The sequence below is a fragment of the Poecilia reticulata genome, chromosome 9 (assembly GCF_904066995.2).
Source record: "Poecilia reticulata chromosome 9, P_reticulata-male-v2, whole genome shotgun sequence".
NCBI classification, from domain to species: Eukaryota; Metazoa; Chordata; class Actinopteri; order Cyprinodontiformes; family Poeciliidae; genus Poecilia; species Poecilia reticulata.
Genome location: NC_088838.1, coordinates 6,707,189 through 6,724,038, shown reverse-complemented (window position 1 = coordinate 6,724,038; position 16,850 = coordinate 6,707,189). Strand labels below are relative to the sequence as shown.

General features: G+C 40.7%; 1 protein-coding gene across 1 annotated transcript; it reads left to right on the top strand.

Moving 5' to 3' along the window:
* Positions 1-3,625: 3,625 nt before the first annotated feature.
* ap3m2 (adaptor related protein complex 3 subunit mu 2) lies at positions 3,626-10,029 on the top strand. The gene is made up of 9 exons (XM_008417661.3): positions 3,626-3,760; positions 5,227-5,513; positions 5,603-5,774; positions 6,182-6,319; positions 6,389-6,474; positions 6,582-6,715; positions 7,368-7,575; positions 7,737-7,881; positions 9,141-10,029. Exons 2-9 carry the CDS (start codon positions 5,241-5,243, stop codon positions 9,239-9,241), a joined length of 1,257 nt encoding a protein of 418 aa, XP_008415883.1. The 5' UTR covers positions 3,626-3,760; positions 5,227-5,240; the 3' UTR covers positions 9,242-10,029.
* Positions 10,030-16,850: the final 6,821 nt, after the last annotated feature.

The following is a 16,850-nucleotide window of genomic DNA, read 5'->3' as shown; positions in this document are numbered from 1 at the left end:
TGTTTGTTTCAACCCCACTCCCCAAAACCCGTAGACATAAACCACGTGTTTTAGAAAAGAAGACGTTTTTATTTTTAAATGTTACGGAAAAAACAAGGGCCTTGTAAGTAAGTCTGCTTCTGTAGGATTCGAGATGGAAAGGCTCTGGTGCATACAGAAACATGCCAAACATTTACATACACAAAATAATATATATATATTTTTCAACTGGCTAAAGTTAAATCACAACAAACTTCTTATGTTTTAGGTCGGCTAGAATAACCAAAATTATTTCTTTCTGCTAAATGTCACTATTATATCAGAGATTAATTTATTAATGTCTGCAAAATCAGAAGTGTACATACAGATTGATTACTGTCTCTTTAAACAATGAGGAGAAAGTCCAGATGTTATGGCTTTAGAAACTTGTTATAGGTTAAATGACACATTTCAGTTAATTGGAGGCACACAAAAAAACACTTTGTTCTTTTTAGTTCCTACTAGTTATTAACCTGAACTTTATTTGAAAATCATACTTAGAAATTGCACTACCCTTAATTTTATCTGAACGTTATGCGGCTGTTGGCCTTTTTTCTTTAAACAAGAATGCTTGTCCATCTATGAAAAAGTGGACATCATCAGTCGAGGTTTTATCAGTTTATCAGGTGAACAGTTTACCTCATGAACAGTTTCATGAGGTAAACTGTTCACCTCATGAACAGTTTACAGATCATGAGGTGGACCTGTCATAGTTTCAGTATCAAACACCTTTCTATTCACAGACACAGAAACAGCCTGACCCAGACATCCTGTACTGTTCTTTATGTCCACAGTGAAATGTGTCTAGATTGCAGTTTGCCGATGTACACAGGGACAAAGACCTTCATCAGTGGTCTGATGAAACTAAAGCGGTACTGTTTTGACCATCACTACATTTGGGAGGAAATGGCAGAAAAGCCATCCCAAAGTGAAGCATGGTGGTAGCGTCATCATTGTGGGGCTGGGGGGTTTTTTTTGCTGCAGGAGGAACTGGTTCGCTTCATAAAATAGATGGCATCGTTGGGAAAGACCATTATGTGAAAATTCTGAAGCAACATCTAAAGACATAAGCTGGGAAGTCTAAGTCCAGGTGCAGGGGCTTCTGGACAACAAAGTCAGTTTTTGGTTTGTCCAATCAAGTCCCCAATCTCAGTCCTATAGAGAATTTGTTGGTAGAATGTGTGTGTGGGTGAGGCAGCCTACAAATCTGACTCGGATCCACCAGTTCTGTTAGGAGTAATGGGCCAGAACTCCAGCAAACTATTGTGAAAAGGCTGTGGGAGGAAACCCAAAGCATTTGACCCAAGTCATACACTTCAAATTCTGAGGAAATGTACATAAACCTCTGCTTTTGAAGACGATACCACATATAACTCAACAATCTGAAATCCATTGTTCTGCAGTGGGACGGATTAATCTTAAGTGGAAAGCATTTAAAACACTTGCCAATCTTCCCAGGAGTGCATTATCCCATATTCACATAGATATCATACCATGCAATGTGTGCAGAGCAAAGGCAGGAAACCCAAAAGTTCAATCACCAGACTACACAGGCCTCAGCTAAACATGCCAAGATCAAGATAAAAATATTGATTTACTGTTCTCAAAAGGGGAAGTTTGTCTCCAGGCGGTAGCGGTACATACAGCTGCTAACAGGTCCCAAGATAAACACAGTGGAATATGTAAACGTACAGTAATCAAAGGGAGCTAGACCTGGCGGCAGCGCTGTGAAATGTTAAGATTCATGACTAGAGATGCAAGTTTGGAGGGGTTGACAGCAGACAACCTTTTTATATCAAAAGAATATGGCTGAATAACTTAGGTTTGTAGAGTACAATTTGGATGAACACACAAACTTAAGACACGATGTCTACAGATCAGATGCTACCAAGCTAAAGGGGTTGGTAAAAAGTCAAACAGATATCAGAGACTCCACTATGATTTTGATGCCAGAAAATCAATGAAATTGCAGCCAGAGAAGTCAACAATGTGGTTCAACTGGTGTGTTTTTACCAAGAATTGAAACTGGGTGCTGCTGACAGAATGCTGGCTCTTCAATTTAATCAGTCACAGGGATAATTGATCTAAAGCTTCACAAATCTCTCAGTAACCAACTGAGCTGCTTTGGCAAACTACTGCCACTAGATGTCCCCTGTGCATGTTATATATCTCAATCATGGGCAGATTTCTGCTCATGTTTTATTTACAGCCTTTAACAGCTAAACATCTCATATGAGTGATATAAAGATACTGAGCATTTAACCAGAATTCTTGTCTCTGACTAGGAACAATGTCAAAAAAAAAACAAAAAAACACTTTCACTGCTCCGATCTGAAGCATTTGATCTGAATAATTGTCTGCTGAAGAAAAGCACTCCCAGATTATGATGCTGCCACAACCATTTCCCCCCACCCTGAGAGACGGTTTGTTCAAGAAGGTGTGCAGTTCACTGCCACAAGTAGCATTTTGCACATCAGTTAAAAAATGAAATAAATAAATAAAATAAAATAAATTTAAAAAAAATCTTCTTAAACATGTTTTTTGTCTCCAGGAAACTTTAATCCGACTTCTTAGGATTTTTTTCTTTAAACAATGGGGATGTGTGAGTTTTATTATAATTGTGGTCTTTTCACTTTAATTTATTAATTTAATTGTGAAGTCAGGGTTTAAGGAGAGAAACTAAACATTTTTTGACAAGATTTTTATTTAAAATATTAGTTGCTTCAACGAAAGTAATTTTAAAGCTGCAGTATATAACTTTTTTTTAAAAAATTTATGTGTGCTTTTTTGCTTGTTAAAACTATCACCGAGTCAGTATGTTATGAGACAAATGTATGAAAAGATTATCTTCCTGTGCTGCCCTCTGAAGCAATGCGCACAGCTTCCGGTAGTAAACATCCAATTAGAGCCAGGAGGCGGGTCTTAGCGTTGTCAATCAATCTCAAGGAACCTCATGTACTAGCTGCTAAATATGCTAATGGGAAGAAACGACTTATAAGTAACAGCAAACTGTTTATCCGCCATCATCGGTGGCCATGCTAACTAGTCTTAGCATTCACAACAAGATCTGCTTGATAGTGCTAAGATCCGCCTTCTGGCTCTGATTGGTTGTTTTACCACTGGGAGGAAGATGAGACAGTTTCAACAAATATGTAAAAGGTTTTTTTTTTATTTTTATAAGAGATTTACTGCAGCATTAGACATAGTAGGCAGACAAATGTTGGTATAATTTAACAGTACATTTAAAATGCACACTTGATGTTGGAGTATAACTTTCTTTTCCCTTCTGTTAAGTATTAGAATATTCTAAATATGGTCCAAAACAATATCAAAATTCGGCCATGCGATTCTGATGCAGAAACTTCTGCCATTACTCTACTGAACGTCCTCCTTAGGATCAACTCCTGTTTGTTTGAACGGAAAGCAACTCCACAAGATGAAATCTGATACTGGAAACAAAATGTCAGACCAGCTACATTTTAAACCAATCCGCGGGCAGTTTTTCTAATGTTTACCGACACGGGCCAATCAGTACCAAATCTCTCACCAGTCACTTCCGTGTTATTGACCAATCGGTGCATTAGGTAGGCAGGACTTTTCCCTCTAGTTTGCCTGTGATTGGCTCGCTCAACACCTCCATCGTGTATGGTTTAAGGGTATATTGCTCCACCTAACGGGAAGCAGTCTTTCTGTGGCAGAAAAGGCGAAGGGCTACTCGAGAGGGGCAAAAAACATTACTTCGGTAAGTCAGTGCCAGCTTTTGAGTGGTTTGGCAGGTAATTTGTGTCTTTTCTAAGCTCTAAGCTCGTTATTTGAGCGGGTTCCCGAGTGACGGGGCTTCTCCGCTGTCATGAGACTGAAGCAGGAGGAGGGACGGATAGAGCATCCTGATGTTTGCGGATGGAGGCCTTCATTTTCTAGTCATTACAGATGCACTTAGCTCCTTCTTCGTTGCATACTATATTGCTTTTATGAAAATTTATGCGAATTGTAGCCATTCTGGCTACTTTCGCGCATATCCGCCCCGAACTCGATAGCTTTTGCCGCATGTTTAATGAATGAATCCGGTGTCATATTCCCCAGGCAGCAGAAGTGTGTCACGTGAGGAGAGGAGGGCTTTTCTGCTCGCGATTACAAAAACGATCTCCTCTTATATTCTTTCGAAAAGCTCATTTTAGTTTAGAAACTCTGAAATTCCTATATTACTGGCACGCGTAAGGTTTACTTTAATATTTAAAGCCACACGCTAGACTTTTCAGTAAAGTCAGCCCAGCTCACTTCTTCACCCATGCAACATGTCACACGTTTCTCTGTTTGTCATTGCCAGTCTTTTGTCCTATGTAGTTCTTTTTAAATAAAGATGAACAATTCCCAAGACAAATACCTCTGGTGACGTCACAAGGAAGCTTATAGTTCAATCAAAAGTTCAGAGCAAAGGATGCATCTGCAGACTGCAGCTAAAAACTATAATGACTGCTAATCTGTTGGTTATTTACTGGATAGCAAAAGCTTAATATGATTAAAAAAAAAAAAAAAGAATTTGAACCAGGTGAAGCTAAACCTGCCACCTGAGGAGTTCTGGGTAGAAGAGATTTACAGACAAATCAGCTTTTTCATCTTAAGTGCAAAATTTACATGGATACTTTTTATTATTATTACTACTAATAATTATTTCGTGATTTTATCACTGTTAGAATCTTGCAACAAAATTTCGGTCAATATGGACATTTTAAAGGTACAGTTGAAAGACAAAGTCTGTCTATATCGAAAATGTTTATATTTTTTGCACAGTTTTGGCTTAATTACTTCTATTACTGTGTTATTCTTTCAGTAAATTACTATTTTTAGAGTTTGTACACGCCGATTAACAATCAATCGATTACTAAATTAGTTGACGATTACATTGGTAATTCGATTAATCACAATAATTGGATTACTCACTATAATTAAATTACTCACTATAATTTGATTAAACGATTCAGCCCCACTATTGTTCAGACACGTTTTTCGCTCAAATGCAACAGAACGGCTTAAGAGTCCATGTGGAAACCAGTAAAAAGTCATGCTGTTTACTCATGCTAGTTGGATTCTTGTTAACCCAGATACTCACAACACAGACGTTTTGATTTGCGTTGCTGTTTTAATTCTGAAGTCCTGCTCAGACTTCATTTCCCCCCGTCTTCCTTCCTCCTTCTACTCCTCCCTCAGCCTCTCCAGCCAAGATGATCCACAGCCTGTTCCTGATAAACGCGTCCGGCGACATCTTCCTGGAGAAGCACTGGAAGAGCGTGGTGAGCCGCTCCGTGTGCGACTACTTCTTCGAGGCGCAGGAGCGCGCCACCGAGCCGGAGAACGTCCCGCCGGTGATCCCCACGCCGCACCACTACCTGATCAGCGTCCTGCGCCACCGCATCTACTTCGTGGCCGTGATCCAGAGCGAGGTGCCGCCGCTCTTCGTCATCGAGTTCCTGCACAGAGTCGTCGACACGTTCCAGGTCAGGGGTCTCTCGGGTTGCTTTTCTCCGCTTTACGTCGGCCGCTTTCGTGTCGACTCACACCTCCCGGCTTCTCTCCTCGCCTCCAGGACTATTTCGGCGTGTGCACCGAGGCGGCCATCAAGGACAACGTGGTGGTGGTGTACGAGCTGCTGGAGGAGATGCTGGACAATGGGTTCCCCCTGGCAACAGAGTCCAACATCCTCAAAGAGCTCATTAAGCCTCCCACCATCCTCCGCACCATGGTCAACACCATCACAGGTCCTCCAGCAAGTTTTAGCGCATTTTACAGTTAAAACACACAAAGGGATTTTTGTGGTTTTGCACCACAAAAAAAAACAAAATCTTACCAAGTAATTTTTGTCTTTTTTCTAGTGTAAATGTCTTTATACACTTGGATTAAGGCAAATTAACGTACAAGTAACTTTTCAGCTAGATATAGGGGCTTGTTTTAAGTCAATAATTCCTTAATCATGACAAAGTTCTGCTTCAGATTTGATTATTTCACACATAATAAGCCACATTTTTCCTGTATTGCTTACAAGTTGTGTATGAGTAATTCTGAAGGCCTGTCTTTGGTTTTCAGCTCCCTTTTAATGTATGTCCAGCCACTAACTGACTGTTACTTCATTATTTGATTTTCGTTGTTTTTGTTCATGTTTTTCCAGGCAGCACCAACGTGGGTGAGCAGCTCCCCACCGGCCAGCTGTCCGTGGTGCCGTGGCGACGCACCGGGGTCAAGTACACCAACAACGAGGCCTATTTCGATGTGGTGGAGGAGATCGACGCCATCATCGATAAGTCAGGTAAAGCCGCGGAGAGTTTAAAAAAAACAAAGCTCCAGTCAGGATCAGTCAGGATCTGTCTTTCGACAGGTTCCACCATCACAGCGGAGATCCAGGGAGTTATCGATGCCTGCGTGAAGCTGACCGGCATGCCCGACCTGACGCTCTCCTTCATGGTGTGTTTAGGCCTTTAAAAAAAAAAAGAAAAAAAAATGTGAAGAAATGAAATCTGTTAGTAGAAACGGAATGTATAAGACTCCCGTTTCCTGTCGTCCTTTCCCAGAATCCCCGGCTGCTGGACGACGTCAGCTTCCACCCGTGCGTTCGGTTCAAGCGCTGGGAAGCCGAGCGGATCCTCTCCTTCATCCCGCCTGACGGAAACTTCCGGCTGCTCTCCTACCACGTCAGCTCCCAGAAGTTTGTGTTTTAGTCGCAATATTTTATCTTTTTTTCGGCATGTTCTAGAAACTCCATTTAGTATTATGGGGGGTTTTTATATTTGTTTGCGTTAAAATCATAAATTAAGCACATTCGATTAGGATTTTATGAGGCAGACCAAGCAGAAGGAAAAAGTAAATAATGCATTTGATAATATTTTTGACGAGACAAATCTAAAAGGTGGTGCTGGATGAATTTTCATCCAGCACCACCTTAGTCAATAATTTAAAAAATACTGTCTTTTTTACCATAATAGCAGCTTTTTTACACTTTTGTTTTGAACTGAACATCAAATCTCAATTCTTGCCACAGTTTTTTTTCCTTTATTAGATTTTTTTTATTGAATGTAGATTGGATTTTGACTGGGCGTAGTCTGAAGTCTTTTGCAGCTTTTAAGTTTGTTTTTTTTTTATGATTGCTCTGCATTTAGATTCATAGTTGATAGAGTTAAACTGAGAAATGCTTTCTGAAACCAAACAGTGTGCATCATTCACTCATTCTACTTTATTTTGGTCTGTGTCATCAAACACCAATAAAACACGTTTCGGTTTTGCTCAGTAGTTTTAATCTCTGTTTGGCTTCAGAATGATATCCCGTGTGTTTACCTCCTGTCCTTCCTCTTCCTCCTCAGCCTGGTGGCCATCCCTGTTTACGTCAAACACAACATCACCTTTCGGGAGGGCAGCTCCCAGGGCCGCTTCGACCTGACCCTGGGCCCTAAGCAGACCATGGGGAAAGCCGTGGAGTCGGTCCTGGTCAGCAGCCAGCTGCCGCGGGGCGTCCTCAACGCCAACCTCAACCCGTCCCAAGGAACGTACACCTTCGACCCCGTCACAAAGGTACCGACAGACCCAACCGTCCCAATGTGCATGCGTTTTCTTTTTCTGGATTATCACTTCATGGTGGCCACAATTGAATATTGTAAATAAAGGGATATTACAATATATTTGTTCAACACTTTTTTTTTTTTCTTTTCCATTTTTTTTTCTTGCCATGGAAGTTGTTGACATGGGATGTTGGGAAGATCAACCCGCAGAAGCTGCCCAGTCTTAAAGGCACAATGAACCTGCAAGCCGGAGCCTCAAAACCCGACGAGAACCCCACCATTAACATCCAGTTCAAGATCCAACAGATGGCTATCTCAGGTACACACACACACACACACACACACACACACACACACACACACACACACACACACACCAACTCCAATCAGATTCAAGCAGTTCTCAGCTGACACTCGCCTGATTTGGTTTTTATTTCTTTCAGTAATGTTACGCCATGTCCACTAGGGGGTGCCAAATGCTCTAAATATGCCCACTTGACACTGTAATGCAGATGTTCCATCTGCATGGATAGAATTGGTAATATATGACACCCTCCTTGGTAAATATGTGAACAAAACAGCAAAGTTAAACTTACCAATTTAGAAATTATTTTCTTTTAGAATTAAATATTTTTGAGCTCATAGTTCCTTCAACTCTAAAACGATGCATTAGGCCCTGCATTTAGGGATTCATCCATCCACTTTTTTGACTTCTGATATTGATATCTGAGGTTTAATATTGGCCAATACCAATCCGATACATAAAAACAGTGCTGAATTCACTTAAAATAAAAAGCATCTTTTTTTAAACACAGACACAAATTTACTAAATAACTGCACCAGTACAGCACACCTGAGTACAACAAAAGCTTCACAATCTTGGTGAAACATGGAAACACAACACGACTTTAATTCGTCCAACCAGTGGAATAAGAAGTAAAACAACCAATCTAAAATAAATAAACTGAAACTGACAAAAAATAAAGTTGACTATCCAGGTCAAACATGTAACAAATAAACGGCAACAAACCTGCTTTCAAATGGTTCAGAAAGTCCAACTGGGAATTCTAAATATGATGTAATATAATGTAAAACACAAAGCATAGAATTAGACTGAATAGATCAGATCTGCCGTTACGGATCGGATACATTATCACCAATACCTGATCTAGCTTTTTTTGTCAATATTGGGACCCATACATATTAATGTTGGCTCGGTGTGTCTCTAGTTATTTCATATGGTATGCAACGAATCAAGTGGCATCCGATTTTTCTTTTCTCATTTCTTCGCATTTTATTTTTTTTCCTCACTGTTAAAATGTGCTCAGATCAAAGGATAACTTCACACTTGTTTTTGTAAAATAATTTATTTTAAACCTTCACAGGACATTTTTAATATTAACATTTTTAATGTTATTTAAAACATGCTACTCTAGGGATTTATCTGATCAGTTCTTTAGAAGTATTTCACATGATTTATTGTTTTTAGTGTTTTCAGAGCCACTCCAATGTCAAAAGTCCAAACATACAGTTGTGTGAACCCTCCAGCTTTTAACCCTGGTTTGTGTCCCTGCACAGGGCTGAAGGTGAACCGGCTGGACATGTACGGGGAGAAGTATAAACCCTTCAAAGGCATCAAGTACATGACCAAGGCCGGAAAGTTCCAGGTGCGAACATAAAGACTGCTGGTCCAAACCCCCAGGAGGTCGTGCAGGAGGGGGAGGAAGGGGTGAAAGGGGGAGCCGGTGGATTCCTGGGGTTCCTACTGAGGTTTATCCACTTAAACTACTGGAGGGGAGGTTCCTTGTAGAAGTAAGGAGGGAACCAATCCACACACTGCTGCTTTGAAAACACTCCTTCAGTCATCATGTCTTCAAAGTGTCCTCACAACTAACTACATGTCATTTTTTATCCTTCTGTTGCTTTATTGAACCTTGTTTTGTTCTTTTTCTCAGATTTTGTTTAGTTTTTTTCTTTTTTGTCTTGAACACTGGAGCGACCAAAGCTGTTTGTTTATCATGGAAAATCTCACAGTTCAGACTGTTTCCTTCAGTTTTATTTTACCATACAATGTTGAAGAATGAGAATTTACACGTTCAAGAACTGAATGTTTTCCTATTGTTGTATTCCTCACTGCCAGGAAAACTGCGTAATGTGTGTATGCTAAGATGCAATTCTTTATGTTGCCACAGCAACCGAGCTTTTAGACATATTTGCATATGGAGGCAGGTGATTGTTTCCTGCCTCTGCATCCTCGCTCTCTCTACTTTGTGCTGGCATGCTGATCGGTAGCTAGCCGATCAAAAATAATCCATTTCTGTAATATGATGAGTACCTCCAAGGAAATGTTGATGGTTTGCATTTTGTGTTTACAGTGTCTTTTTTTTTTGTCTGTTGAAAATAAATACAGCCTCCAATGGAGTGTTGTGATGGTGGAATAAAAGAAATAAAAAGTGTTAAAGCTGAACGATTACACTAGCAGATCTTTTTGTCTGTTTATTTTATGAATTATGTCATATTGCTTAGTGAGGAGTTTCCCTGTAGTTTCTATCTGGGCTGGTACAAGCATAGTAACTATGGCGACATGTTTTAGCAAATAGAGGAAGAAGGAGATGCAGAAGAGGTTGTGAATTTCAACATGAGATATAATCTCACAACCTGCCCGATGAACGTACTGAGCATTTATTGACATTGGACAGTTGCTTGGATTGGTCCGTTGACCTGCAGGAACATAAAGGAATACTCCAGAGATTAGCAATGACATGGCATTTAAAGACATTTAGATATCGAGCTAATTTAATATTGAAAATCTAATTGTTCTGCAATAAAAATAAATGTGATGACTTCCTGAAGGCAGTCTCAGAAAGAGCAGAAGCTTTAAGCTTTATGCTGTCCCAGAAGAAGGGACAGAGACCCAATTTAATTTTCAAGGCGTTAAATAATTTCTTTTAAGCCATATTTGACATTTATAGTATTTTTATCATAACTGAAGGTGAGTTAGCTGATCCGGCTATGAAATGACACTGTTTGTCTGGAAAACACATAATACAGTAGACGTCCCTAGAAATTCCAATCAAATCAAAAAAGAAAAGTATGAATCGAACTGATTTGTCCACATCTGTACATCATCTCCAGTATAATTAGTTGGCAGTGACAACAGTCTTTAGATGTACACCCACCCATTGTCGAACCTGAGTTCTTGCTGACTCAGAAGCTGCGCTATCTAAACCCTTACACCCCCTCCCCTGACCACAGCCAGTCATTACACGTCTGGCTGAGGCTTCAAATCTGAAAGATCCACATTCGTCTCGTCACGGTGGAGCGACGTCTGGTTTGAAACCCACTCATGACATCACAGTTCACTTTGTTCATAACCCATCATTTTCCCCCAGAGGAAACCGCAGCTCACTTTGTCATCAAGAACTCTTGAAAATCTATGTTAGATCATCCGCTGGTGACTTCACCACTTCCTATCTCTCTTGGGGCCATTCGGACCCTGATCAACTCGTCCTGTGACGTCATCACTCCCCCAATTTGCTCCGGCTGGACTCCACTCCATAATTTCCTCGAGACTTTAACCCTTTCCAAAAGATCCTACTTTTTCTCTCACTCTCTTGACCGCAACATCGACCAGTCAGGAGCCTAAAAGCAGAGTTATGTCATATAGGATAGAGCTTTATCCTTCTTGTTTTAACCCCCTCGTCAGTGAGATTTTTTGTTGTTAGTTTAAGAAAGCAACTATTCAGTGAGAAGAGGCACTCCTGAAACTCTTAACTTGAGGAGGAATATAAAAACGTCTTGAGGTAAGTTTGGTAATTGTATTCTAAATGTACATTTTGGGGTCACCGTATCATGTTAGCATGAATGGCACCAGTTAACATTTGTAAGCAGTATGGAATAGGTTATAATAATATTGATATAAACCCCCATATAATAATGGAGTCTGATTTATAATTGTGAAAGCTTCAGCGTTTTGATACAGTAACCGGACTTCTGCTGCAGTATGACGCAAGTTGATGTAAATCCCATTGTGTATTGGCGGTGAAAGTGCGATTTCTGTCACCTGAAGTAATGAGCCGCGTGCCCCCACTCACAGCTCAACTGGGGTTTGTGTATCCGCGCGCAGATAACAAGCGGTATCCTAATGTAAAATCTGAGGGCGGGGTGTTAGTCTTTATCTTACTGCTTTGATCTGTACTGGTTGCCCTGGACCCCCTGCAGGGATCTCTGTTGGGAAGCACGTGGACCTACTGTAATCATAACAGTAGCAGAGGGGAGCTCATTACTGACGTGACGGAGGTGGTGTCGCGTCGCGCGCTCATTACTGACTTTTCCACACGCTCGCAGATGAGACCACGTGCTCAGTGATTTACTGGTTGTCGTTAAATGCCCCGACCCGTTGAGTCAGCGTTTATCTGGTAGCATAGTTGCAACATGTTGGCCCAGATAACAGCTTTGCGTAAAATTGGTCGAATAGTAAAATTGAATTGTAAAAGTCTCTATAATGTTGCAAGGGAAGTTAATGTTAATGTAGTAGATAACTTAAAATGTGGCGTCGTTGTAATAAAGGTCGACGACGTCGTACCTTAATGGACAAGAAGACGCAGGTAAAAATTTATGGCTTTATCTTGACACTCAAACTTTAAGTCCTAGTGCTAAAACAGTTGACATGAGTTTATTACAGGTATTTATCATTTCATTTTAAGTTAGCTGCATTAGCTAACTTAAACTTTGAAAATTGACACTCACACAAATTACTTTAAGTTTTTTCTTCTCACTCAGTATTTACAAATACGACTTTTGTGTGCCCCATTTTAAGGTTAGTCCGTACCCATAAGGGTACAACTAACATTTACAAAAAGTGAATGATGGCTACAGCTTAAAACGAGTGTTTTTGGGGTTACATAATGACCCAAACTTATTTGCCTGAACAACCAACCAGCCTTAATGGAGCACAGCTCCAACATATCCCTCTGGGTCCAACATATCCTACACAATTTGATACCTAACCTACACCTGCATAAGTTGCGTAAGGAAAATACAATAGGAAAATGGCATGCAGGCGTTTCGTTGCAGGTTAAGGGGTTAATACACATTAATAAATACACTGGAACACAGAAGAGAACACCAAGGAAAATGGCGCTCCTGGATGCTAATGATTGCATGCTAATGCCAATTATTAGCATGCAAAGTAGCATAGCACCTAGCTATTTCAGCTTTCCTTTAGAATATTTTAATAAGTTCTGTGAAAAATCCACGCATAGGCTAATTTTCTGTGAATAATTTGGAGTTTCGTTCCACTGAACAATCCACAAATCCAAAACAATTAATATTTTTTAGAGTCAATATATTCTTTTTAGCTGATGTGGTCAGAATAATGGTAACTACTTCAAATCACTGGTTGTCACAGCTTGAATATCAAAAGCGATGAATAAAGGCATGTGGTGCACACCAGTGAAAACATACATGGGCCAAGTTAGTTGGTTAAATCAAAATCCAATGAGACTTTGCTCATTTTCAGTTAAGATTACATTTTTTATCACTACACACTGTTGATTGAACCCCTTAAGTTACATCAGATGTAAAACTTGCAACGTATCACAATCAGTTAATATAAAATGTTCACATAAAACACTTAGCAGAGTGGAACTGTTTGAAAAAGAGGAAGTTTGAAGTTCCTGCTTCTACCTGTTAACAAGAACGCTGGGGTAGTTCCACAGGGAAACTAGTGAGAGACATGTATTTAGCAGATTACTCTACATCACACGTTGGAGACAAGTTAGCTGAGGGAAGAACGAACTGCGGATCGCAGCCTTCAGATAGTCACACAGCAGCTCTGGCAGTGATGACAATGAAACCTCAGATAATGTCTATGAAACATAAACATTTTTAAATCATTAAACAAAACTTGGTATTATAAGTTACAAATGGTGTTCCACAGTGCAACATTTAAATTATTTCAAAACTTTAACAAACAAGAAAATCTGGCTCCGCTGCAAGCACTGAACCCAGGCTTTAGAAATAAAACACTAGGTTTCCTTTGCACAATTCTCTTTACTGACGCTTGACTGGAGTGCGCGACCCCCAAACAAAGGAGTCCTCTCCTGGCATTAGCCTGTCGTCCCCCTCCGTCATTCAGGGACACATAACCACCCTGTCCATGTGCGCTCTGCTAGGAAAACACATCTTCTCAAACCGTTCACGTAGGGCTGCGTGGCTAACGGCCAACTCGATTCAAAGCCCCGACAGCTGGTTTTTAAAACCAGACGATGTCCAGACAGGAGTCACGAGGGTTTGTTTGTGTGCGGTTTAAACTAGAACTCCTAAGACAAATAAAAGTGCAGATGAAAAGACTGTGATCAGTAGAGTTTTTTTTTTTAATCCTAACATCTTGTGATGGAAAAAATGGAACAAGCTACCACTTTGTGGTTAATTTAAGTAGGAAATGCCTCGCTCTTGTGTTTCTTTTTTTGGTCTCTGCACACTTCCAGACAGTACCCAGGCTGGGTAGACAATGCCTTGAAGCTCCAGCAGCGTGCCCAACAACGTGGTTGCTTGCCAGAACTTTCTTCAAAGCAAAGAGATGGTATCCAGACTCAGAGTTTGTGCTCGGATCGTCCGGGGCCACCCGGGCGACTGGGAACATCGCATCGCTTTCATGTCGTTCTGGAAGACGACGTGAACACTGAGCCGATTCTTCTGGTAACATCCCACACATTTAGGAGGACTGCGACTTTCTTGATTATCTAGACTCAGCACTCTTCCATCTGACCATTTTTTTTTTCTTTGTTAGGGTCGACATTTTGAAGTTGTTGCAGTCAAAGCCTAAAGCTCCATTTAGGATTTTACACAGTTTGGATTTTAAATTCTCCTTTTTTTTTAAATACACTGAACTGTTTTTTAAATCCATGTGTTTTAGTCTCTGTTGTTTTTAGCACTAGTAAAAACTACGACAGTCAAGTCACCATGCCCAGGCCGAGGGCAGGACCAGGCCCGCCAACTGAGGACACGTTTCAGCTCTCCGTGGACGCAGAGGAAACTCGGCCTCTATATTTGCAAAGAAAATGTTTCAAAAAGACGTCCCCTTTGAGCAAATACATCGAGGCCGAACACCAGCAAGCGGGACTCTTCTCCATGTCTTCGTTGGGGGCCGTTACTACCGACCTCCAGAAGAAGAGGAGGAAGAAATGCGGCACCTGCGCTCCCTGTCTTCGCAAGGAGAACTGCGGTACCTGCGCCAACTGTCTGAACCGCAAGACGGGCAAGCAGATCTGCAAGGAGCGCAAATGTGAGCAGCTGAAGAAGAGACGGAGCGAAGGCGACGTGAGCGAGGTACGATTTCTGATCTGATCTTTCTAGCTGCCTGTAAGGATATTGTGTTAACATCGGAGTTAAAAAAAAAAAACAACTCAAAAAAACAAATGATGTCATTTAATATTCACCGAGTTAACCGACTAGTGCGTTCTCGACTTTGAGCTGGAGGCCTTGAAACGTTTTCATGCCACGCCTATGGTTCTGTTTCTGGGGACATAAAATGACTGGAGAGAACATCTTGTCCACTTGGAATGGTTAGATCCATTACACACTGTTCCAGGCATCCAGCACATCTTTTCAGGGATGTTCATTTTAGACCAACAAATGTCAGCTGGTGTTCCCACCAGCGAGTCAGGACCTGCTTTTTCTCAGGCTGGCTCTGCAGAGACTGAGCCAAAGCTGCGAGGGTGCAAGTGCAAAAGTCCTCCCTTATGTGACGAAACCTGGCAGTCGGACCAAAAGTTGCCATCTACAACTGGAAGTTTTCTACTCGCAAAATATAGGAGTTCTTTCCCCCCCGTCTTTGTGGCAGACACACAGAACCAGCTTCTGCTTCCATTTAATGGTGCCAGAGCAGATGGAAGTAGTAGTCCTGCCAACGCAAATACAGACGCACAATTTACACAGCAATAGAACACCGTGTGCATTGTTAAAATGGGTTGAAATGTTTTTTTTTTTGTTTTTTTTTTTTAATCAGACGTTTACACAGCAGATTAATGAATAATATAATTTGTTCAATTTGGGAAATGTTTTGAATGTTTGTGTTGGAGTGTTTTTACTTATTTATTTTCTTTTAATGGTAGACGGAGGGAACGGCGTTTGGATGGCTGAGGCTGTTAGGGTTACCGAACAGCAACGGCGGAGAATTCCTGCCGTTGCCTGCGCTTTGTCCTTTGACCTCTGCAGCTTCCAGTGAGGGTGGGGGTTAACCTTAGGCTGTTTTGTGAGATGTGTGCGTGTGTAATGTGTGTGTTTTAGAAGGGTGTAAAGAAAGAGGGAGAGAGTGCAGTTTCCTAAAGTGTTTCTCTTGTGCTTTAATGGACGTGTGCATGCGTGTGTATGTGTGTGTGCGTGTTTGGATATGCAGCAGCATCTTAAGCACCGGGGGATGGAGGATAGCAGGAAAATCTAGAATAGACCACAAAAGCATGTCCAGAGGAGTAAACACATACTGCACACAGCGCACAGGCTGATAAACAGCAAAACAAGCGTGTTTTGTTTATTCAACTTATAAAATATTCTCATGCTTCTAAAGAAGAACTTAACAGCAAAAAACATGTAATGAGTGCAATCTGAAAACAGTATCTAAACTTTTGGTTCCCAAAGAAAATGTTTGTGTTTTTTAAGAGTGAAACCCAGCTGGAACTGATGAAAGTTTCTCACTAACCTTCACCTCAAAATTCAGCATGGCTGCTGTGCCTTTAAAACATGGTGATACTTTACATATTCACAAGGACATCATCTACTAGTATACATGTACCTTCAGTATATGACTCGTTTCAATATTAGCTTGTATATCCAGTGGTATGATGACCAGTGTTCTGATGGTTTCTGACTTTACAACATGGGTTAGTCGGGTTTCTTGGGTTCATTGTTCTTCTCTTTTGAGTAGTGTCTGTTTGAAACAAAGATCATTGTGCCTAATCATTGTGTTTTGCCTTCTTTACCTTTGCGTTGTTGCTAATCTACTTTGTATTTGCTATGTAAATAGCAAATATCACTTAAAGTATCACTAAATGTAACAAAAGTAACGCAGTTTGACAACTGCAGAACTAAACCTTCATGGCTTAAAGAAAACTTTACTTGACACATTTGTTAGAGGCACAAATGCATCAATTTACTTTTTAGGGAACCTATTTAATACTCACCCAAACAGAGTGCACACTGAAGCTGAAATGGGACATGGTGTTTGTTTAGCCGATAACAGAAACTCAGAGTTTCTGTTATTGCTCTTCCAGTTTGGCTTGTCTTGTT

Coding starts and splice junctions, on each gene's coding strand:
- ap3m2 (XM_008417661.3), top strand. CDS start 5,241: ATGATCCACAGCCTGTTCCTGATAAACGCGTCCGGCGACATCTTCCTG. Junction 7,576..7,736: donor CCTTCGACCCCGTCACAAAG/GTACCGACAGAC, acceptor TTGCCATGGAAG/TTGTTGACATGGGATGTTGG. Junction 7,882..9,140: donor CCAACAGATGGCTATCTCAG/GTACACACACAC, acceptor GTCCCTGCACAG/GGCTGAAGGTGAACCGGCTG.